At 41.1% G+C, this 24,852-nt stretch overlaps 1 protein-coding gene across 6 annotated transcripts in view; it reads right to left on the minus strand.

Moving 5' to 3' along the window:
• Nrg1 (neuregulin 1) overlaps positions 1-24,852 on the minus strand; it is a 1,050,531-nt gene that overhangs the window by 206,559 nt on the left and 819,120 nt on the right. The window contains exon 1 of one of the 6 annotated variants that reach the window (XM_037211544.1): positions 1,779-2,294. The exons of 4 other annotated variants lie outside the window; for them this stretch is intronic. In XM_037211544.1, the coding sequence (XP_037067439.1) occupies positions 1,779-1,878 (100 nt within the window). In that variant the 5' untranslated portion in view covers positions 1,879-2,294. Of the gene's footprint in view, positions 1-1,778; positions 2,295-24,852 lie in introns of those variants that run through there. One more of the 6 variants, XM_037211543.1, reaches the window with a different exon arrangement.

A 24,852-nucleotide genomic window follows, 5' to 3' on the forward strand; every position in this document is an offset into this window, starting at 1 on the left:
AGACCACCATCCCACCTTAATGCATGAGCCCATCTAAGGCACAGGTTCCCAACCTTCCCAATGCTGTGACCCTTAAATACAGTTCCTCCGTGTTGGGCTGACCCCAATCAAAAAAATTATTTAGTTGTCACTTTGTAACTGTAATGTTGCTACTGTTATGAATCATAATGTAAATATCTCATATGCAGGATCTCTGATAGGCGACCCCTATGAAGGAAAGGGTCTCTCGCCCCACCCAGGGGGTCGCGACCCACGTGTTGAGAACCGCTGATCTAAGCGGCCCACACAAACTTCTGAAGAAAATAGACGCCACAAGTGGTAGCAAGGGAAACCAAACGTTCCTTATACCTTTACAGTATTTGTTAGGTTTGGATCTCTTTAACATACTATGATGACATTAATCCAGCTCCCCATTTCATACTTTGAGTACAATGTTATATTTAGTCTCCAAAATACACAGTAAACATTAGGGAATCGTCAGTCTACCTTCAGAAAGACTCATTCGGGGTAACTGAGGTGAATCTCATGAGCAGCACTCTTTATGCAGACACAAGAACGGCCAGTGGCTAAACAATTACCCTCTGTTCGCTTTCTGTTTTGTTCTAAACCTTGCTTAGGGTCTCTGCCAACAATCCAAGTTCTGAAATGCTGAGTGATTCCAAGGAGTGTACTAAGAAAATGCGGTTTGTTTTCGTCCTGCACGGAGCAGATACGTCGGCTATCTTCTTCAGGCACAGGCTGCACAAGTTGTGGTTCATTTCCCAGAAGTACTTCATAATATGTGTGTTGGGGATGCTCTAGGTGACACAAGGCATCCAGATCGACTTTAGGGGATTGCAGAGGGAAAGTAAAGACCCCCCCCCATGCTTCACTCCCTTAAGCATCTATTTAGTGGCCAGTGAGTGAGTGCATTAGCCTTTCCTAGGGATATCTAGGCTGACACGGTCATTGACGTTGTGTTCTGATGGTGGATTAAAAAGATCGCTTTACAAAAAGCCTTAACTCCCTTTTTTTCTTTCTATATATAACCAGTAAACAACTGGGGTTCAAAATGTGGGTAAACGGTTACTTTCTGACATCTCTTGGGAAACTCAACTAGCCATGGGTATCAGGGTGACCGTGAAAGCTAGAACCGCTAAAGCCAGAGTTCGTAGAATTTATTCAGAGCCGACCTGAATCTTGGCACCTGGCCGGGTTCTGCGTGCTTCGCTGACCTTTAGGAATCCCTCTCAGCTGCTCTGGGTTTCCCTATCGCAGCACGCAATCAGGGCGAAGCCAGGCTCGCACCACGGCTGTGCACCGCTTCCCTCCGCCCACCGCGCCGACGCCCGGGCGCCCACACCGCCCTTTTCCCTCCCGACCACCCTCCGCGCAGCCAGGCCCACGCGGTGGGGCGCAGGCTCTCGGACCCGGAGCCTGTACCCGCTTCTCTCGCTAGAGGGCAGGCGGGGCCCGCGCAAAGCCCTTGGCCCGCAGGGCACGCGCAGCCGGCAGCGGTCCCGCACTCGGAGCCGCACTCCGAGCCTGGGCTCCACGACCGACGCGGGGACCGAGGGCCAAGCCGGCGAGCAGGGCGCACGGAGGACCCGGGAGGGTCCGGGCGGGACGGCCGGGCTCGCGGTGCGCGCAGGGCGCGGGGTGCCAGGTGGAGGTGACCCCCGCAGGGAAGCGCGGGGTTCCACCACGCCGGGGCCGGGTCAAGCGCGGGGAGCGCGCGCTGGGACACACGGAACCCGGGGAGGCGTCCGCCCGGGAGTAGCGGGACTGCAGGCACTCACCTGGGCTTGGGTCGCCCTCGCCGGGCGCGGGCTTCCCGCGGGATCCCCGGTCCTTCTTCTTGCCCTTCCCCTTGCCTCTGCCTTCTTTGCGCTCAGACATCTCGCCGAAGATGAGCGCTCTCCGCGGAACCGGCTGGGCGACGGTGACGCGCGACAAGTTTGGTCCAAGGGCTCAGAGAAAAGTTTGTCCCCGGAGGGAAGAGCGAGCAGCCGAGCTGCGTGGAGGCGACGCCTGTCGCCTGCGGGGAGCGGCGTGGACTCGGTCACCTGGAGCGTCCGCTCCGTCTGGGATGACTCGGGGCTGCTCTAGTGTCCCGGGTCCCGCCGCTGCCGGCTCCGGCGTGGCCTCGCTCCGATGGCCTCGGTCTCGTTCCCTTACAGCCCGAAGAAGGAAAGGTGATCACAGTCCGGTCTGCGCTCGCATCGCCTGGAAGCCGCCACTCCGTTCCTGCCGTCCGCGCGGCTCGGAGTTCCCACAAGTTTTGGGGAAGTCCTAGCCGGCTCTTTTTCAATTGCCCGCAGGTTGGACGCTGGCGCCTCCTTCGCACCCTCCCCTCGCCTCGCCCCCTCCCTCTTCCCCACCACACCCCCACCCCGAGGCGCAGACACGCCACCGGGAGGAGCCTGAGCTGGGCGATCGCGGCTCAGCCCCTTTCTTCTGGCGGCCCAGCCTGGCTGGGGGCGGCCGAGCCCAGCGACTGCCTGGAACACCCGACAGGGGTCGCTGGAAGCTGCTCTGACTCTGCCGCCGCCGCCGCGGGACCGATCCGAGCAGTCCCGTGAGGCCAGGAAGGGACCCTGGCGCTCACAAGTCCTCGGCAGGCTGCCCCAGCCACGGAGCTGATCCGAGCCTTGAAAAGTGGAGGGAAGTGGAGAAAAGTTTGCAACCGTGGCACCTGCCCCACAACGAAGGTTCTAGAGATCCGGAGCCCCCGGGAGGGGGGAGGGACAGTTGCTATTTTCCCAGAAGGGTTCAGAGTTTCTTTCTTTCTCACTTTAGGGGAGCTTCCCTCTGTCACGTAGGGCGAAGGTGAAGTCTGGGGTGGAAGGGAGTTGGAGGTACCCAGGAAGGGGGTCTGTGAACTTCAAGCATGAATAGCTTGCACTTCGTACGTCTGCTCCTTGAGCATGTGCCTGCCATCGTGTGCTTAATAACACGCTTGTTAGATTTCCCAGCTCCAATTTTGCTTTTAAAATAGCCTCTTTTAAAGCACAGTATCTCTTATTACAACTTAATTTCCAAAGGAACTGATGAGCCATGGTTCACCATTGTCAGTAACATCTCTACGGTAGCCCTTCCTCCTCCGACCCCGGGAAGATAGAAGTGAGGTGAAGTCCAGAGCATTAGTTCATTGGCGCCAGTTTTCCCGAATTAGACTCTCTGGGAAGGGCGCATGGATCCTAGTTTTCCTGTATCCTCCCTCTGGTGGAGAACGCTAAGGAGCAGTTAAATCAAGAAAGAATGCTGCTACAAAGGACAAAAGGCAAAGGCTAGAGTCACCCGCACCACTGAGTGATCTTCTCCGGGTAAAGACGCTGTTATCATCACACCAGAGTCAACCTAAGTCTGCTCATTTACTGTGACTGAGAGCTGTGGTCGAGAAGCCTGACTCACACGAACGATCAATATTCTCCAGCTATCCAGCTTTCATAGTGACTTGGCTCCTGCCTTTTTCACTTCCTGGAGTCAATGCTAACTGATCCATTGCTATCTACAAGCTTGCTCTGTGTTCTCTAGCTGCCACGATTTAAATAAAGGTGAAATCCGGAGTAACACCTTTCATACATATGTAGGAAGGGAAATGTGCAAAAGCGTTTTTTAAATTGTCTTAAAAATCATTTTATTCTACTTTAATTTGCACTGTTCTAAGAATCAAACTCTGTAAGATGGGTGTAATTGTTAAGAGATACCTCAACTTTACTGGCATCGTTCTTTAGTCTTAAACGTTAGTGTCCAGTTATCTTGATAGCCTTCCAACAAACACCAGGTACAAATCTCACTGTGCCACACAAACGGCAGAACCCGAGAAAAGATTACTCAGTGAACAGCACTGCAGCGTCTATCTATGGAGGGGAAGGAAGATGAGCCCCAGAGCTGGCTGAAATAACTCCACTTTCCCAGGAGGGGCCACTGCTCAGCCAGGAAGGGGCAGCAAGCCGCTGCAAGCAGAAGCCTTTCATTTCATGAGGGTACTTATCCGGAGGATGGGAGGCATTTTGAGAGCTTGAGAATTGCTAGCCACATGCTGTCAGACAGGAGCGTTTAAGAATCAAAGGACTGGAGGCAAACTCGCATTTTGGATTTTAAAACAAAATGTAAGGTCTTGCCAAGTACATAGATAATAAAAACCCAAGCCTATGGGAATAATTTCTTCTGTCTCCTTTGTTTGGGGTCTAGACACTTCTTAGTTAGTAGGAATATCTCCATGAGGGTAAAGGAGACTACACTTGGTGAAAATTTTCTGTTTGAATAAAGTAATTGCGACGATAGTTGGCAAACCTCCCCAACTAAAATAACGAAGAAAGATGATTGATGCGCCAATACCTTCCGAATAAAAAACATCAGCAGCGTTCCCATGGAAACTGTAGAAATGAGGAATGGATGGATTTGATGAGGAAGTATAACTTAGCATTACATGATTTCTTTTTAACTTAGATGACACAGGAAGAGGAGGAGGAAATGGGGACTAGAGTTGCAATAATGGCTGTTGAAAGAACTTTCGAGACATCTGACAGGCACTTGAATGGCAAGGCCGCTTCCTAGAACTATGCCCAGATTCTGGAATCCTGTTTTATTGTCAAGTGCAGCTAATTAGTAGGAAATTTACAGCAAAGTCAATTTTTTCTTCTACTAATATATTGTTCAAGTCTTTATTCTTCATATTGTTTTTTGTTAATTTCTTGAGTATATTCTTTGATCGTTAAAATATTTATGAGATTTGTCAAGACTTGGAAATTGTCCTTAAATTATTCATTTCTGTGGTCAGTAAGTGGCAAATGAAATGTTTTTGGTGTTTTTAAAAATACCTTGGAGCTGATTTAAGGACTGAAAAGGAAAAGTATTCTTTTTAAAAAAAAAAAAATAATAATAATGCCAGGTGTGATGGTTCGTTCGTCTTTTAGTCTCTGAGCATCCTTTAGAGGATGAGGCAAGAGTTCCACCAGGAGCCTGAAGGCCAGCCTGGGCTTCAGAGTGGGCCTGTAGCCATTAAAAACAAAAGTTAGACATAATATATCAAATGTAAACCTCAATTGAAACTTTTCAAGATGAAATAACTTCATGTTTTAGTGAATTTGTTGAGTATTGTTCAGCTCCTAGAATGGGGATTAAACATGGCTTGTCAGCTTCCAGCTTATACACCAAACTGTAAATGCATGTCAAGCGGAAAAAGAGCAGAAAATTATGTAATCACTTCGAGAAATAAAGAAAGGTGAAATATAGATCTTACATAAAACATCAGCTTTAAGAAGTGCCGATGGGAACTCTTCAAATCTACAAAGTTGGTTAAATATATTCTTTTAATAATTCCTTTGGGGTCTAATCCAAGGAAAAAATTAAAGGAAAAAATAAAATGAAAAAGAACTAATGTAATTTCACTTTTGCAAAACATACATTCTTGACAGGAATGAGAACTAGATACAAATCTTCGGATACTTCTCACTTCTTAAAATAAGGTGATTTAAACAAAGATGATTGGAAAATGCTGTGACAAAGTTGATGTTAATAAAAACACAGGAATTAATTAAAAGGAACTCTCTCCAGAATCAAGTCCAGATAGATCGGTATGATTCATTCATTCACCAAGCATTTCCTGAAGAAATGATGGACAATGGAAGAACACAAATACTGCCCTGGTTCATGAAAAACTGAAATCTTTGAGAAAGACATAAAAAACAAAGTAATCATTCAATGCAGAAGGCTAGATAAATTTTCTAAAGCCTGAAACTCATAAAATTTGGGGAAACTTTTTTAAAGGAAAATACTGCAAATTCAGAAATACGAATTTGGGATGGACATAAAATTCAGAGTGTATGTATGCTTCAGTGTATGAGAAGCCCTGGGTTGACTCCACATCACCAGGCACAAAACAAAAATCTAGGCCCATGAACACTAAAGGGCCTTGAAAGTTCATTAGCTTTGTGATCAATTCACCTCGACTAATTTCAAGTATAGTCTGTCATCTCTACTAATAGTTGTAATAATGGTATAGGACAGTTATATAGTTAGTAAAGAATTCTCTCACTGTCGTTGTCCTGCTGTCCCTATAAATAATGCATAATCAAAAATACATGTGAGACTAAGTAGAGTTAAAAATGCCAGAGGATACAAGAAGAAAAACACCTTAGTAAACAATGTGCTTTTGTAAAAAGCATGGTTTTCTGGCAAAAGTAAAGATAATCTCCCCCATTACATTCGGCAAATAATTAATAGAATTGCTAACTAATCATATTCTGTCTGCTGTGAAGCAAGTTGGGTTTTTTTTTCTTTTGTTTTTTATTAAGAGATTTTCTATTCATTTTACATATCAACCACGGATTCCCCTGTCCTCCCACCTCCCAGCCTTCCCCACCCCCCATTCCCACCTCCTCTAAGGCAAGGTCTCCCCTGGGGAGTCAGCAGAGCCTGGAACATTCAGTTGACACAGGTGTAGTCTCCTCTTCCCTGCACCAAAGCTGAGCAAAGTGTCTCAGCATAGGCACTAGGTTCCAAAAAGCCAGCTCACGCAAGTCGGTTTTATAACAAAATTGTGAATTTGTAATCTAAAACATTCTAAAAGGTATGTCTATGTGTTTCTGCTTGTGTGACTTGAATAATTATGCCACACTGATAGTTACTTTCATGTGCCATTATTATTAACGATATGATTATTCATGATTATACTCCCATGATCTGCAACTTAGATTAAATAGATGTTACTGCTAATATTAATGTTTGTTTACTTCCTTCCCCACCCCATCCCCTGCTCGCTCTTTCTTTTACCTTCTCAGGAACTGAACTTAGATCAAACCATCTTTCTTTTCTCCTATAAATGTAGTAGCCAGCATCATGCCTCTTTGGTAATAAGACAGATATGTAAGACAATGGTTTAAAAAAAAAAAACATTAATTCCTTTTGAGAAAATGATGCTGCCCATCTGAGTTTGCTTTCTATTGCTGTCATAAAATACTGACAATGCCACTGTGAGGAGGAAAGGGCTTATTTGGCTTGTACACCCCTTCACAGTCTGTCTTAGAGGGAACTCAGGGCAGGGCCTGGAGCAGCAACTGAAGTAGAATCACCATGGAGTGCTGGCCTGCTTACCATGGTTTGCTCATCTTGTTTTCTTATTTAGCCCAGAACCACCAGCCCAGGGTTACCACTGCCCATAGCGAGCTCAGCCCTTCCACATCAATCACTAATCAAGAAAATATCCCACAGACATGCCTACAGGCCAATCTGATAGAGGCAATTATTCAATCAAGGGTCCCTCTTTCCACATGACTCTAGATTGAGTCAAGTTGATAAAAGCAAAACAATAATTAGCACACTACCCAATCTTTTAGTTATTCTTTCTCAGTTTCACACTGTGCCCTTAAGTCACATGTACATTTGATGCAAATATCATAAATTTACATTACATACATATTTATGTACATAAACCTACATATATATATAGACATTCACATATCATACATCTATTTGTATATATGCATATATAGTGTAGCTTTATAGTTACTTTTTTTTCTTTTGGTAGTGACATTGTATGTGAATATGAGCATATGGAAGACAGAGACTGTATGTCCATTTGTGGTCTTTCTGCACAACTGACCATTAGAATTCCTAACACTATGCTTTGCACCTACAAAGAACTCCTAACTTTTGGCTAGCATTTTAGAATAAGTGTTCTTTGTTCTCTATGCAGCCCTGGCTGTCCTGGGGCCTCCTAGCAACGTAAGATATATATCTAGTAGGCCTCAAACTCAAAGATCCTCCTTTCTCTGCCTCCCAAGTGCTGGGTTTAAAGGTGTACATCACCACACCAGGTCCAGAATGAGTTTTAATGGAACAGAAAGACTATAAAAAGCCTGGTTCCGATGTTACCATTTTCTCTCCATCAACTACTAATTCTCACCAACAGTCATTTTGACACCCAGTTTTCTGAAGCCAGCCCACCCCCATGTCCTATCACTTTGGTCTTCATCCCTCCTCTTTTTCAAGTACCGTCTAAATCCAAGCCTCCAAGCTTTCTTTGCTGTGACTGTAGAGAAGTTTTCAACCTGATGATCATTTCTCCTGTTTATTTTTGCCCACACGGCAGTCAGAGGCACCTTTCTGAAATGTAAGTCCAGCCCTCACTCTGCTTCTGAGAACCGCAGGCAGTACCCTTGCAGAGCTAGCAAGTGCCTACCTCCAGCCTCCTCCTCCTCCTCTCACCTCGTCACGCACACTGGTGTCTTCCTGCACCAAGCACAAAAGACTCGCCATTCCCCAGCCTCAGCGCCTTCGTGTTTCTGTTTCCTCTGCCTGAAATTCTCCCATGCTTTGCCTAACTGTCATTATTGTTCAGGTCTGGGCTGACTTTCTTTGCCTAGAAAACACTTTTTTTTTTGTCTTTCAAACCAGTTTCATCTGATACTATTTTAATCTCCCATCACACATTTGGTAACTCCTTCGTAACAATTCCCCCAGTTTCTAATTACTTTCTTGTGAAATGTGTAATAATCTGCTTCTACTGGGTATGCATCTCCCTGAGGACAGACTACCTCATATTCCATCTTGCATGTCTCACACTGAATGTATCTAATTCTCAAGCAAGTTTGTTAATTAGTGAACAAATTAAGATCAATACAATTTCTTTCCCACATACCATAAGACTATAATATACAAGTTTTTAAGTGATAATTAAGATTATGATACCAAGCATGGCCCTTTGGAGGAACTTATGTTAAAATAAGCTATTGGTTGATTGATTGGTTTTCATTCATTGCAGTGCTGGGGTTGTAACCTTACATATACTCTAGAAGCCCTCTACATAGCCAACAAAGTATGTTTTTTAAAAACAAATTGAAAAGTAAAAACTTGGTCTGGAGAGTTAGCTAGGCACCTAAGAGGATGTGTTGCTCTTACAGAAGACTTGATTTTAATTCCAAACACACATGGTGGTTCATAACGACCTATAACTGCAGTCCCAGAGAATCTGATGCCCTTTTCTGACCTCTGTGGGCACTAGGCACACTCATAGACATAAAATAATGAAATAAATCAAGATAAAGAGAATTTAAAAATAGATAAAAATCTTCACTTATCTCTCAATCTAATAGTTACAATGGTGGCTTCTACAGTATGATAAAATGTCAAGACATTTTCCTTAAATTGCCTTCCTGAGTTTCACCTATGGATTACACTTACTGGCTTCATTTAGTCCCTTGGTCTATCTAAATCTACAAACAGCATCATTAGCAGGGTTAGTAGCCTCTTCTTGCTCTGAGCCTGGGATATACGATTCTTCTCTCCATCAGATTATTTATCACTCCACATAACTGTGGTCTGCTCTCATCCAATTACTGAACCAAGTTGCACTCACCCCCCTACCTTGGACCTAGCTTGGAATTCGGCTGTAACTCCTCTAACAGCCTGCTGTTGACCACTGTCCATAGTCACACAGCAGATAAAAGTGAATCTCACTGTACGTTCTCATAGCTCAGACTCTATATGCATTTAATATATATCCGAGAGAGAATTTAGATGTCTCGATGGCTTTTAAGCATCAGCCCACAAGATGCTCTCCAAAGTTAACACTTTTCCTTTGAAATACCACTTTCTTATGATAGGGAAAAGAGTCATCCCTATTAAATTTATAATGATGCTAAAATATAAATTAAATCCTGTGAGTGATGAATTAGTATGTCAAATATTTGAACAGCAAGAGCAATTTAGCAGGTCAATTCCTTTCTGTAAGTTCCATAAAAGACACCTGGTAGGAAGCATTCTAAAACAGATTATAGGAAATTACTTCATAACGTCATTAGGATAGCTGGGCTGCATGGGATGAAGTGCTGACCCACACTATTCTGCTCCTGGCCCAGGCAAGGAATAATACTCTAAGTATGTTTTAACCTTCGTTCACACATAATTTCAAGTTTCTTTGTACATCTTTATGAAAATAACCCTTCTGTTTTTGTTTGTTTGTTTGTTTGTTTTTTTTTAATCTGACTTCATGGGGGACTTTTAGTTCCAAGCTGAGCCAAGAGTAAAGTTCTCAGTGGAATGTTCCAGTCATCTCCAGCCTGGATCTAGGTCTGGAACTCAGCTTCCTCTACAACAGACTAACTTTCAATACTCTGTATGTAGGGAATTCTTCTGTGTGGGTATACTACAAATATGTATGTCTTTCAAACCTCATTCGTTTGGGAATGAATTTTATAAGTATCAACAACTAAGAAAGCAAGCTATCTTTTAAGGATGATGTAGTAAAACAATTAACCAGCTTGTCAGAAACCAAATGAATGTCAGAAAAAGCAAAAAGAAAGAAAGGAAAAGAAAAACTGGTGAACAGCCAAGCAGAAGACAATGCTCACATGGAAAATATTGAAATGTTGTCTCTTCTGCTTGATCATCAAGACTGGGTTTGTTCCAACTCTTTCCCAAAGGTACAGAATGAAATCACCGTGCACACATTTGTGTGTGCCCATGCATGCATTCGTGTGTGTGTGTGTGTGTGTGTGTGTGTGTGTGTGTGTGTGTGTGTTGCTAGGGATTTGTACGTGATAGGGCAAGCACTCCACTACTTAACTACATACCCAGCCATGAACACACCTAAGTTATAAGGCACAGTAAGTTTAGTCTCGCCTAGGATATAATCCAATATACAGACATCTGAGAGTTGACTCTGAGTCCTAGATGTTCAAATGACTGCCAAAGAATGTGTTCAGAATTAGTATTCCTCAGGAGCATTTCTTTGGTTCCAGACTGCACTGTAATATTTGGGATCCCATAAAACATTATACCTATACACCCCAATCATTTTAGTCCTGTGAGACTCATATCTTTGAGACTGACCCAAACTAGCCCTGGTTTTGCAGTGAGCAAGAGAAAGTTACTTGTTTTAGGCATTTTTTTCTCCTATATTAGGATATGACCCCTTTCCCCACCATTGCTGCAGTTTCAAAGAGATGGTAGGACAGAATCACATGAAAAAATCATTTTTATTTTTGTTGCAATAAGCACACCCCTGTGGCTGAAGAATGGCTTACTATTAAGAGCACATTTGCTGCTCATCTATAGAATTGAGCTTGGCTTCCAGAACCCACATCCAGCAGCTCACAATTGACTGCAGTTCAGTTCTAGTGGGGGATCTAACAGCTTTTTCTGGCCTCTGTGGACACACACACACACACACACACACACACACACACACACATTATTTTTTAAAGCATATTTTGAGTCAGCAATTTGCTAGGATGTATAAGAATGCACCAGCATTGTGTGTGTTATGGGTGATGAAGACTAAATTCTCTGTAGTTCTCCCATATAGGGAGCTTAATTGACTACCTATTTCAACTCACTCTAGAATGTCCTTTTTCCCTCTAGTACTTTAAAGCATTTCCAGTTCTTTCCTTCCCTCCTTTGACTGCATCTGCCCTGCCCACTGCAGTCCCAGGTAACCCTGAATACCCACCTTCTCTGTTATTTCGTTGTTGTTCTAAGCATCATTCCATAAGAGGAAAATGTTCTTTGAGCCCTACCTTTCTTCTCACACCCAACTTTCTTAGTTCTTTCTTTTATCCCCTCAAGGAATCCATCACCTCCTCAACTCCGCCAAGGAGACTGCTCAGTAGTCACAGGCCGCGCTTGACTTCCTCCCGCCTGGGGAATACTGATGCTTACTCACCCATCTCCAATTTTTACGCATGGGACTCAAAGAATAATTCATAAAAATGTTCCTTGTCTCTAACATTTTTATTTTGCAGGTTTTATGCATGCTGGCCCTTGGCCTAATATTTAAAATGCTTTTCTTCTTAACTACATGCTAATCCTATAAAATGTCACTCACTGTCACGAGCTCAAACGTTAATCCACAAATGGGTATCTACTGCTCTAAATTTTGTCTGGCTTCCAAGACTCTATTTCTAACTATTTCAAACTAGACACATCCAGAATAGAAGGCCAGGTTGAACTGGTCAGAAACAGCTTCCATTTCTCTCCTTACATCTTCCTTTCCTACCTCCATCCAGATATTTGATGCCCCAGCCCCTAGGCATTCTCCTGTGCAATAGCTCAGCTTAGGTTCATCTTCTTTTTTCTCTACCTCTGTCCTTCTCTGGATCCTTTGAGTTCTTGACCTGGACTTGTAAGTTCTCATTTTACTGCTATGGTTTCAATTCTCACACCCAGTTATTCTCCCTCCTGCCACCAGAGCTAATCTTCTAAAATACAGTTATTATCATGTCAGTCCTTAGTGAAAAGACTCTATTGGGTTCCTGGTGCTGTGACTTTGACAGTTCTCTATAGAAGAGCGGCATGTCCTTTCCAGACTCAGAGAGTAAATGCTCACTCTCTTTCTTCCTCTCCTCTTGTAGATTAGGTTTTCTCTGGTCACACCAAACTATACATACTCTTACCTGTAGCAGGAATCTTAAAGGTTCTTATTAATAAAATCAAACCTGAGGCCAGTTATTGGGATCCATGCTGGTAGATCAGAGAGACAGAACAAGCCACAGCTATCTCACCTCACCAGTTCCTCAGCTGGTCTTGTCTCCTCAGACTGGAGGCCTCTGAGTCCTCATCCGGAATGGGTCTCAGCTGAATTACTGCTCAAAAGCCTGAATGCTCAACCAGCCAAAATCTTCTAGTTTCTGGTCCTCGCGCCTTATATATCTTTTTGCTTTCTACCACCACTCCCTGGGATTAAAGGCTGGCTTTCTGGGATTAAAGGTGTGTGTCACCAAGCTTGGCTATTTCCAATGTGGCCTTGAACTCACAGAGATCCAGAGGGATTTCTATCTCTGGAATGCTAGGATTAAAGGTGTGAGTGCCACCATTTTCTAGCCTTTGTATCTAGTGGCTGTCTGTTCTCTGACCCCAGATAAATTTATTAGAGTACACAATATTTTGGGGAACACAATACCACCACACTTACCTCTGTAATGTCAATTACGTTCTGGGATGTTATGGAATAATCTTTTTATATACTGTGAAGAAGTGTCACTCAGATTTGTTCAAAAGCTAAATGGTCACTAGCTAGGCAGATTTTGGGGGCAGAGAAAATGCTAGGAAGAAGAAGACAGAGTCAAAAGGAGACACGGAGGAAGTATGACAGGCGATAATAACCCATGAGCCATGTGACAGCACATACATTAATATAAATGGGTTAATTTAAATTGTAAGAACTAGTTAGTAACAAGCCTATGCTATGACTGAGCTTTCATAATTAATAATAAGTCTCAGTGTCATTACTGGGGAACCAGCAGTCCTGGCAAAAAGGTCCAACTACAGTAGGATTTTTTTTCTACCTTGAATTTCTTTCTCTTTTTTTTGTCTGGTAGATTTCTATGCTACTCAAATCAAAATTCATATCTTCTATTTTTTGTGATATTCCCAATCTGAACTAATTGATGTCATTTATCTCAAATTGTATGTATATATGTATGTATGTATGTATGTATGTATGTATATGCATGTGATATTTAAATCAACTTCAGCCTTTATATATAGAGAGAGGGATAGATAGATAAATAGATATTAACAAATTCTCATATAATGATATACCTATTACTCATGAGCCATGATAGTTAAGTGTTACATAAAATTCATAAGAAACTTTATTTGTAAATTTTTCTGTAAAAATTAAATTTATGGCGGTTGGGTGGTAGTGGCACTTGCCTTCAGTCCCAGCACTCAGGCGGCAGAGGCAGGTAGATCTCTATGAGTTCAAGACCAACCTGGTCTACAAAGCAAGTTCCGGGACAGCCAGGGCTACACAGAGAAATCCTGTCATGAAAAAGAAACAAACAAACAAGGAAAAAAATTTATGTATTCAGCCTTGATCTTGATTTCTGAAAACTTCAGAGTAGTAAAGAGTCCCTTCATACACTGATATGGGTGAGAAAGTCTGTCTTCCAAAGAGTGTGGATCTCTTACAAGATCTCAGTATCCAAGAGCAAGCTAACATCACTCTCTTTGCCATGGACCTGGATGAAAACCTGAGAAACAGGAGCCCATCCCAGGGAAAGCTCCAGGGACTCAGAATTCTGGTTTTATCGCTTCACAAGAGTGCATCATCGGTGAAATGAAGCTTCTCATGAGTTACAGGTGTCAATTCACTCCTGTGAGGTCAAGTAAGAATAGTGCTCCAACCAAAGTTGTCGCTGCAAACCTGGCAGATCTTCTGGTTGCTGCTGCCACCCTCCCTTCCCATGGCCCCTGCTCCTGCCAACCAGCATAGATGTCCCCAACATTATGAATTCAGGCCATCTTTGTAAAAAGAAGCTTTATGCTTAATGAATACATCATTTTACTATTCAATTACTGAATTAATTTTGAGTGATCCCAGGCTACACTACTGGTACTTATGTCTAAGAATAGTAAAGCCAATAAAAACCGTGTATCTCTATAGATTTGAGAGTCGCCGCAGTGACTCCAAGTCCACTTCCTATAATGAATCTTTTCTGAATTTTCTGTCCTACAAAAATCTCCCAAATCCCAGTAAGAAGAAGCGGAAATATAAAGAGGTTTTTTTTTTAAGTTATTCAAATGATTACAGTAGCATTTGTCCCTGATTCCGACAGGGATTCATAGTCACAGTGCAACCAACTGAGGCTTAAAAATAATTAGAAGAAAAATAGGGTCTGTACTGAGAATACACAGTTATTTTCCCACCATTATTCCATAAGTTACACAGTATAACATCTATACATACAACATTTACATTGTATTAGTTACAATCAGTAAACCAGAGATGACCTCAAGTACACTGGAGAATCTGCATAGGTAATTTACAAATACTATGTCATTTGATGTAACAGATTTGAGTGCTTGCAGTTTGCATATTAATGGGGTCCTAGAATCAAATATTTGTGGATACTGAGGAGTGATTACACTGTGAATGTGACAAATAGAATTCCAAGATTCTTATTCCCTACTACATATATCCTAAATGATCCTCTCCCTGTGAGAATGCTATCGTCCACCCTAGGGATTTTGCCCTACCCAACTGAGCCCTGAATAAAGGGACTGGGCGTTTCATAAAAAGAAAAATTTTCCTGCTGGTGTGAAAAATATCTCCCACAGATACCTTCAAGTCTTCAGGGGCATAGAGTTACCTACATCTGGCAGCTGGCAAGAAAACAGAGCCTTCCATCCTTCTGCTCACATGAAACAGTCCTGCCAACCACCTGAATAGGCTTGGAAGAGGACCTGAGCTCCAGATTACAATTAAACCCAGAGAACATTCTGAGTTCAGCCTTGTCAGACCACAAGTAGCACACCCGAGTATACTGTGTCCAGACTTCTTACCTATAGAACTATGAACTATTTTTTTTTTTTTACATACTGAACGTGGGTTGTCTTGAATAATTTGTAACACAGCAATTGCAAACTAATGCAGCTTTGTAAACGTATTGCCTTATAGAGTGACTCTGATAACAAGGGATTTTTTTTTGGGGGGGGGAAGGGTAACAAAAAGAAATAAAGTTTGTATTCAAAGGTAACTATGTCTATATTCTTCCATTTCCTAGTTCTATGGTTGAGTCATAATTTAGCTTTCACAGACTTGGCTTTCCCCATCTTACCAATGGATAAGGGCACCTCCCAGGGGCATCCAGGTGCCCAAATTCCTGTTATATTGTATTTTAAAACCAACTTGAAAAATTCTTATTTTTCAATGGGACAGCCCCAAGCACATGGAAAAACAACTTGGCAATGTTCAGAAAGCAGAAGAGCAAGCCGGATTTACAAATCCTAGCTCCTCTATGATCTGGAGACCACCCTCTCCCAAGACTTTGTATGAGGACTGGAGAGATTTGCAGACATAAGATCAGACAGACTCCAGAGAAGTTTATGAAACTTGTCCACAGGTCCACAGAGGGACCTAAAGAGTAACAGCTTTTTTCTATTTGGAGCCAGGGGAGGGTTTATGGTTTATTTCGATTGTTCACAGGGATCTCTGAGCTATTTGTTTTCTTCTAAAATAATCAGTAAGATAAAGGACCTAGCATGGAGATGAATGCAGGATAACACCAAGTATATATCCATGGCAGGTATAAAGAACTCCTCTACAAATAATAACAATTTAGCTCAAAGCTTTATCATACCCTGAGTATCTAGGAGGGAGATATATACAGGTTACCTCAAGAAGGTCCATGGCCTAAAGCACACAACTTTTGTGATAGAGAAGAGATGCAGTGGACAGTGCTCATTTTGGTACAAAAACTTTTATCTATGAAAAAAATATTTCATGGTAATTGCACAAGCAATCTAAACAAATGTCTTAGGAAACAAGAGCAGGAATATGGCTCAAGTCTACATAGGAAGCTATAATGGAATGTCCACCCTGCAGTTAACAAAAAATTCCTCTCAACGAGATCATGTTCCTATGATCAGGTGATACCTCATATAATCCTTATTATAACATTTCCTTAAGTCACACTGGCTAGCATGTGTTTTCCAGGGAAAGCTGTATACATATTAAATAACTCCCAGAAGCCAAAGTAATATAAAATTGTCAAATCATGGAGCACTCTCAACTGGCCAATAATAGCAATTGCTTTAACTCATCCATGTAGTTATTTAGGTGATGAACTCATCCATGTAGTTATTTGGCCGACATAAAATGCTTAGTAAATGAATTGAGTGCAGTTGGAGATTGTGTGTGTGTGTGTGTGTGTGTGTGTGTGTGTGTGTGTGTGTGTGTGTTAAAAGGACTTCTTTACCATGTTTAAGCCACTGGGTTCAAACCCTGGCACTGCTCCCCACCCCCAATTAAAAGAATACAGTGAGCTCAATTTTGAGAAGTTGAGCACTAGTTCTCAAGGAAATTTTGTCAAGGTCTGAGCTATGCAGACTGGTTTTATGAAATTGTCATCAGATATCAATGTTAGTATAAATCAGTGTTTCTCAACATGTAGGTTGCCTAAGGCCCTTGGAAAACATAGACACTTACATTACGATTTATAAGAATAGCAAAATTATAGTTATGAAGTAGCAATGAAAATAGTTTTATGATTGATGGTCACCACAGCATGAGGAATTGTATTAAGGGTTCTCCGCATTAGGAAGGTTGAGAATCACTGCTTTAGACAGAACATGAGTTCATCTGCAAGTCACTACTCTAAATATTAAAACAAACCATCATTCCATGGTGCTAGGATTAATGTTTGTTTGGACTTAACATGTCCTCCACTGCACTAGCCATGTTCTAAAGTATTTGTGAATGGAGGAAACTAATGTACCTAAACCTAGGAAGACTTACACTTCACCTGTAAGAGTGTGTCTGAACCCTGTGAGTAATTTAGCATTAGTAACTTCCTGAATTTTTTAAAAAGCACTCTCCAAAGTCAGCTCCTTAAAGTGGGTCGATTAACATGCTGCACGCTTTGAAGAATATGGTAAAAATGCAGACAAGTTAGAGTTCCTAAAGTGACATTTGTCCAGCCATTTTTACTGTTAATGACGTTATTCTTTAAGGCCCAGGTCTTGTGTTAGCTTCCCTGAAAACGGCCATCTTCTTCCCATTCCTACTGTACATAGCATCCTCTTGTGGCCATGCTCTGAGCATGCAAGGTTACAAAACTTCTCCAAAAACTCCAAAGCAAAGAGCAGATGGAGGATGACAATTTTCCCTCTCTGTGGTTATAGGTCTCTCTGACATTTGTCTCCTCACCAACACTGTAACAGAAATGGGCAACATCACAATTCCGTTTTCATAAATTTCTTACAAAAATAGTTCAGAGCACAACAATAATCCCCCCCCCGCCCCCATTTCAGAGACAGGGTCACATTCAGTCCAGACTAACCTCAAATTTTCTAAGTAGCCCAGGCTGACCTTGAACTCCTGATGCTGGAATTCGGAACATGCACCACCACACCTACTTTAGACCTTTACCATTAATTCAACGTTTTGCCTTGTATGTCAAAGCCCAGACAATGAGAACCTTGCCTGATGTTATTGCTAATATGTTTCAAACCAAAGCTGGCTCTGGCTTCTTAATGAGCAATACATATTAATTTATTCATAATTATGTGATCAGTTCTTTGAAATCAGATTCTGGGTTATGGGATCATTATTACTTTCATGGGACTGAAAATGGTTCTTTAACTTGTAATTGTACTAAAATATTCTTTAGATATTTAATGAGTATAGTTTCTTGGTTTAGTTAATGTACTGGGCTTGATTTTCATAGATATGAATAGTTTTCTCTTTATGCCTGCTAAATATCATTTATTACCTTCTTTTTAAAAAGAAAAAAATCTCTATATATAGCCCAAACTGACCTGTAACTCACTACTTCCTACCTCCAGCTCCTGAGTGCTGGGATCCCAAGGGTGCACCAACATACTCTGCTAATGTATTGTTTTTAAGACATTTCATTTAGGCTGGGCATGGTGGTGTGCACTGTAATCCCAGCTATTTAGAAGACTGACACAGAAAGATTACTTGTGTATAGGAGTTTGAAGCCAGCCTGGAAAACATAGCAAGATCCCTGATAATTACTTCAGTATACAGTATTTTAACTTCTGATCCTCCTGCCTCCACTTCCAGAGTGCCAGGATTATAGCCTGAGTAATACTCAGGGATCAAACCCTGGGCTCTGTGCCTGTCAGACAAGCACTGTGCCAACTGAGCTACATCCCCAGCTAGCACCCCGTATTTTAATGGCAATAAGACAATGCTAATTATAAGGCTCTTTAGTTGAGAAGATTATTCAAATTAAATTAGCTAAAATCTATGCCCTGCTCAGACCTAAATAAAAGTTAGAGGCTTTTCCTAGCTGTGGGACTGATTCAAACCGTTGTTATTATGCTCAAATGTCTACCAGTGTTGCCTAGTTATGGGCTGTCTCCAAACTGAGAAGTTTAAGGTTACAGGTTCAAGACTGAGTTCATAACAGATGGGAAATCTTTTATTATGTTGTTGTTGGTAGTGACATCTTCAAATCTTTTCTTAGGAAACTGTTTATCTTGCCTATTGTTTGAGACTATATATATATATATATATATATATATATGTGTGTGTGTGTGTGTGTGTGTGTGTGTGTGTGTGTGTGTGTGTATGATAAAATACCTGTATTTCACTGAATGCTATGGCCTGAACTATGAAAGATCAAGAATGAATGATAAATGCAGAAATGGAAGGATTTCCTTAAAGGCAACATCAATTAGTTATGTCAACAAGCTTCAGTTTTATCTGAAAAAAAATGCAAAACACATGAATGAAAGTGTGGAAAAGTATTTTAAAGACATGCTTTTCTTAAACCAAGGAAATTGTCTACCAATTTTGCCTTTTAGAAAAATTTAAACAAATTTATGTAGAAATTATTTCTTTCTTAAGGCATTTGAAAAAATCATAATTTTAGCATAATGATGAATAAATCATATCTGGTTGTGAAATAAAATTCTTGTTGGGAGCTCTCATGTGCAAGAACTTAAATATAGCTCCCTGTGAAAAATGACGGTGCAGCTTGGTGTGAGAGCATTCCCCTAGCATGGGATAGCCCATACTCACATGTGATTGCACATGCACATGCATTCATACACACACACATACACACACACACACATACACACACACCACATTTCCTGTAAAATGTCTCTTAATATTTGACTAAGCAAACTTACCATGAACTTTTAAGAATAAGGATTCTCTATAGAACTAACTTGACTAGAAAAAAAATTAATAAAAATAACCTTTTCTATTGCCAGTCACAATTGAGAGAACTGTGTACCTTAAATGAAGCAAATGTTTCTAGAAGGCAGATTCTAGAAAACTGCTAGAGCTGCTGACAGTAAACACAGCTGCCTGACTCTGTCAGAAAAGTCACGGTTTCTCCTAGCCTATTTAATTGCATTTCAAATGAGAAAACATTTTGTTCCCATTATTAGTCATTCTAATTTCTAGTAGGAAATCATAAGCACTTTGAAACAGTAGCTTGGTAGCTGTGACGCTTCTTTTGAAACAAACAAACATTCTGAAAACGTGTGTTTGCGCATCAGTCAGGCTGATCATCGCATCGTGGAGAGCTTTCACTTTGGTAAGAGTGAAAACTGGAAAGTGCCCAGTTTGTGGGTGGCTCTGAAAAATCATGGCTGATTTCGGTCAACAAAAAACCTCCGTAATCCTAATTAATCCTACTTCAGGGCCACCTGAGTGAGTTACTGACACACTAGTGGATGGGAGCTTCACCTGCCTTCCTGTATTATTTCTTGTTACATCCATGGGTTAGCTCTAGGAAAGCTGTCTCTTCCAGAGTGCTGCCTTTGTGGCTTCTCTCTATGCCATGCGACAAAGTAAGAGCACCATGTAACTGTGTCATTTAACCGTCACAGTCACATGTGAGGGAGAGGTATATAGTTTTTTATAGATACATAAACTGAAGTTGAAATTTTCAAAATCTTGTATGTTAAAAAAAAAAAGTATACCCCAAGTAATACTAAAAACACCTTTAAAGGATTCTAAAGTGTTTAGGTAATGAAAGACACTATCATTTTACACAGCTACAATAATATTTGAAAATACATTTTTATTTATTTTATTTTATTTTATTTTATTTTTGGTTTTTGGTTTTGGGAGACAGCAGCCTTGGCTATCATAGGACTCATTCTGTAGACCAGGCTGGCCTCGGACTCACAGACATCTACCTGCCTCTGCCTCCCGAGTGCTGGAATTAAAGGAGTGTACCACTACTGCCCAGCTGAAAATGGATAGTTCATTTAACTTACATAGATTTTTAGATTCTTTTTGTCACTTTGACTGAAAATATGTGGCAGGAAAAAGTAGGAAACTTAGCTTTTGTTGACGATATTATCAAGCAGTCTCTCATGTAATGCTAATGAATATTTAATTACTTTTCAGAAGAAAAAAAAGCAAGGAGAAGTGAACATTAAGTAGACAGAAAGCAGTTAACATTCTTAGACATTCTAAGTGATGTAGGAAGTGTTATTCCCTTTAATTAAGAAAACTCAGTGTTCCAGCAGATTGGGGGATTTTCTCAATTTCCACCATTTCTTTCCCATTTCCCCCTCTCCGAATTTGCCCTAAAACTGCATGAGAGTATTTTCTTGTTTTCATTTCGACTGATTCAGTGATAATACCATAAGTCCCAGATACAACTTTGAAGTCACAAATACTCAATCATTACTAATTGGTAGTTTTTCCTTGGAATATGAGAGTAATTACTTACTAAAAAAACTTGTCTATCCTTTCTCAAATCACTTCATTATAGAGATATGATATTTATGGACCTGATTATTATAGAAAAAAAAAAAACCCTCTACATGTGGAATGATGGCAGGATTGAGGGGAATGAGAAAGAAACAGGAATGTAATCCACTCTGAGAGATGAAAGTCCAGTTACATGATAGCCAAAGCTATTTTCAATCTAGAAAGCAAATACCTTAACTGATTACTTAAAATCATAATATGTGCTGAAATATTCTTTAACACTATAATTGTCATACTTAAGCATCAGTCAATTATTTAATAGAGTATTCAGCTCTCATGTTTTTATTCAAATTGTAAATAAAATTTGCAATGAAAAAAAAGAGTCCAGTGAGAGTCTATACAGGAGCCTGTCATGTGTTGAATTAAAACCACAGCTCATGGCCTTGGGTAGATTCAATATATGACAAGACCAAGTCTTCTTAAATATGTCCAGCAACCTGATCATCCTATACTAATTGACTCTACAAGCTGGGGAGTAGAAAGAAAAGAGCAGGTGTGAGAGCAAGTACAGATCAAGCTTGATGTTTCAACCAGGAGTAGAGCGGCTGTCATTACCTCAGGCTTTAAAATCACCAGCTCCTGAAATGAGAACTAGACACTGTCTGGTACTGGGGGAAAGATGGGGTAAAAATATCTGTTTGAGAGTCATCAACGCATAAAATGCCAAGACTAGATTTTTTAAATATAAATATATATCTATGAATGTATATTCACATGTATGCATTTATAGATGTATGTGTATACATATACAAATATATATATTTTAGTTGAGTTACAAGATAGCAGGTGCCCATGTGGCCTTTTCATATGTGTTTCAGTTTGGCTAAACTTCTGTCCTCACCTTCCTCATCTTCTATATGCCCCCACCCCCACCCCGACTTAAACTTACCCATTCCAAGTAGCCCCTCCCTCTTCCCTGCCATATTTCCATATGACCTGTCTTCTACTATCCCCTCTTCATGTAATGCCACCAATGGACTCATTGCAATTTTCTGGTTTTTGCAGGTTCTCCAGGATGACCACACAGTATTTGAGATGTGAAACTAGGACCCTATATGAGGGAAAATATCCAGCTTTTGCCTCTCCAAGACTGGGTTGTCTCACCTAGTTAAAACTTTTTTTTTCTAGTTTTATCTGTTTACTTCCAAGTTTCATAATTTCATTTTTTCTTTACAATGGAATAGAATTCTATTCTGTGTACCATTATTCATTTGTCAGTTGGTGACTATCTAGCCTGATTCATTTCCCAGCTACTGTGAACAAGGCAGTAATGAACAGAGATGTGTAAGAATCTCTGTAGTAGGATGTAGAGTCCTTTGGGTTTAGGGTCAGGAGTGGAATAGCTGGAACGATTTCCAACTCTTTGAGACGCTGCACACTGATTTCTAGAGTGTGTAGTAATAATTGTAATCTAAGAAATAAAGCCAGCCAAAAAGGTAAACATAGAGGTCAGGCAGTGGTGGCACACACCTTTAACCCCAGTATTTGGGAAGCACACCTGCCCTTAATCCCAGCACTAGGAAGGTTGAGATAGAAAGTGAAATGGCCAGGCAGAGAAAGGCATATAAGGCATGAGGATACAGGAACTACAAGTCCTTTCGGCTGAGGACTCAGAGGCATTAGTCAGAGAATTTGTGGAGTTGGAGAAATAAAAAGTGATTGTGGCTTGTTCCTTTGTCTCTCTGATCTTTCAGCATTTACCCCAATATCTGGCTCCGGGTTTTTAATTATAAGACCATTTAGGATTAGTGCAACAATAGTGGGTGAGCAGTTACACTCTTACCTAAGGTGAATACGTTTCCTTTTTTTTCCCATTGATGCCAATTTATGTTTGTCATTTGATTTCTTGATGATAGCCATTCTGACTAGAGCAAGATGGAAAAGTCTACAGAGAAAGTTCTAATCCAAAATCTTTGTAATATTCTTCACAGAAATGGGGGTTGGTGGTTGAAATTCCTATGGAAACACAAAACACTTTGTTCAGCAATACTGAGCAAAAATGTGAAAGTATTGCCATACCTGATCTCAAGTTACACTACAGAGCCACAGTAATAAAAACAGGCATGTAAATCAATAGGTTAAAGAAGAAGATCGAGATTTAAGTCTATGCAATTAAAACCATCTGATTTTTGGCAAAGAAGTAAGAAATACACACTGGGGAAAAGACAGCATCTTTATCCAGAGGAGTTAAGAAAATTAGACACTTGACTCTTAGCCTAAAAAAAAAAAAAAAAAACTCCGAGTGGGAAATAAATAAATAAATAAAACAAAAAACACCCTCAACCTAAAATTTGAAACTCTGAAACTTCTAGAGAAGGTAGAGAATGAGCCACAAGATATTGGCATAAATAAGTTCTTTCTAAACAGAACTCTGGTTGCTCAGGAAATAAAGCCAACAATGGATAAACAGGCTCTCATAAAACTAAAAAGAAAAAATTGTAAAGTGTTCCGTGTCATCAGCCATCAAGCAAGTGAAAATTAAACCTCGATTTAAGTGGAGTAGTTACAAAAGAGGAGAGGATCAAAGGTAGAGTGCAGGCACCTCTCCATGGGGTAGACCTCTAAGATGAAGGGAAGAAAGAGCTATCAAAGGGATGTGTGAAAGGAACAGACACAGGGTGAAGAGGAAGCCACAGAGCCCAACCAGAGAGGCAACAGAATACCAGTTGCTTCTGGTTATTTGCATATGATAAAACCTTGGGAGAGGTAGGTCATCAGCTTGTGCAAGAAGGTCATGATTGACCTCCACTTTTACTGGAGTGATGAGGGTATGTATAGGTTTGATGTGGGACAGTGGAGACTTCAGTTAACTATAGAAAGTTGTATGCATGTGTTTATTACCCATGACTCTAAACCACCACTGTCTGCATCATCCCACAGCCTGCCTACTAGTATTTGTCCCTCATGGAGTCTCCCAATCCTGAGGGTAGTCTTACCTAGCAAATGGCTTCTAATGAATCGGATGTGGCAAAAGTGATGGAATGTCACTACAGTGCCATGTCACAAAAACAATGACTTTCATATTGTTAGCAGATTTCCTCCATTGCTTCTTTGATTAAGCAAGGTGCTAAATGAAATGGCCATGTGTCAGTGGGGGTGGCCTATGGTTCACAGTCACTAAAGTACTCTCTCAGTTCATCAGCTCATAAGGACCTCAACCTGTACATCTATAGTAGATTCTTCTCTTGTGGGGCTTGCCATGAGCCCCTAGCCCTGGTTAGCCCTTTAATTACAGACTTATGAAAGACACCCTGAAGCAAGAAGCCAGGTTGGACCAAGTCTAGACTCCCAGGGACAAGAACACTGAGATAATTTACGAGAGTGGTTCTAAGGCATAAATTTATGGTAATTTGTCCCACAATGTGATAGGTAATCTTCATTGTCACCCTGACTGGATCTAGACCCAACAAGGAGATTGGTGAGACACACTTCTAGCTGAGTCTTTAAGGGTAATTCCAGAAAGAATTATGTGAGAAGATAAGACCACCTTGAATCTAGAAAGCACTACACCAAAGCTCGGTGGCTTAGATAGAATAAAATGAGAAAAAGGAGAAAGCCGGGTCAGCCCTAACATTCCCCTCTGTGTTCATTGACCAGCCATGCAGTGAACAGATGAAGAAAGACAGTTATGTGGGGGCATACGGAGAAAAGAATCA

Source organism: Peromyscus leucopus, chromosome 17, assembly GCF_004664715.2.
Source record: "Peromyscus leucopus breed LL Stock chromosome 17, UCI_PerLeu_2.1, whole genome shotgun sequence".
Taxonomy (NCBI): Eukaryota; Metazoa; Chordata; class Mammalia; order Rodentia; family Cricetidae; genus Peromyscus; species Peromyscus leucopus.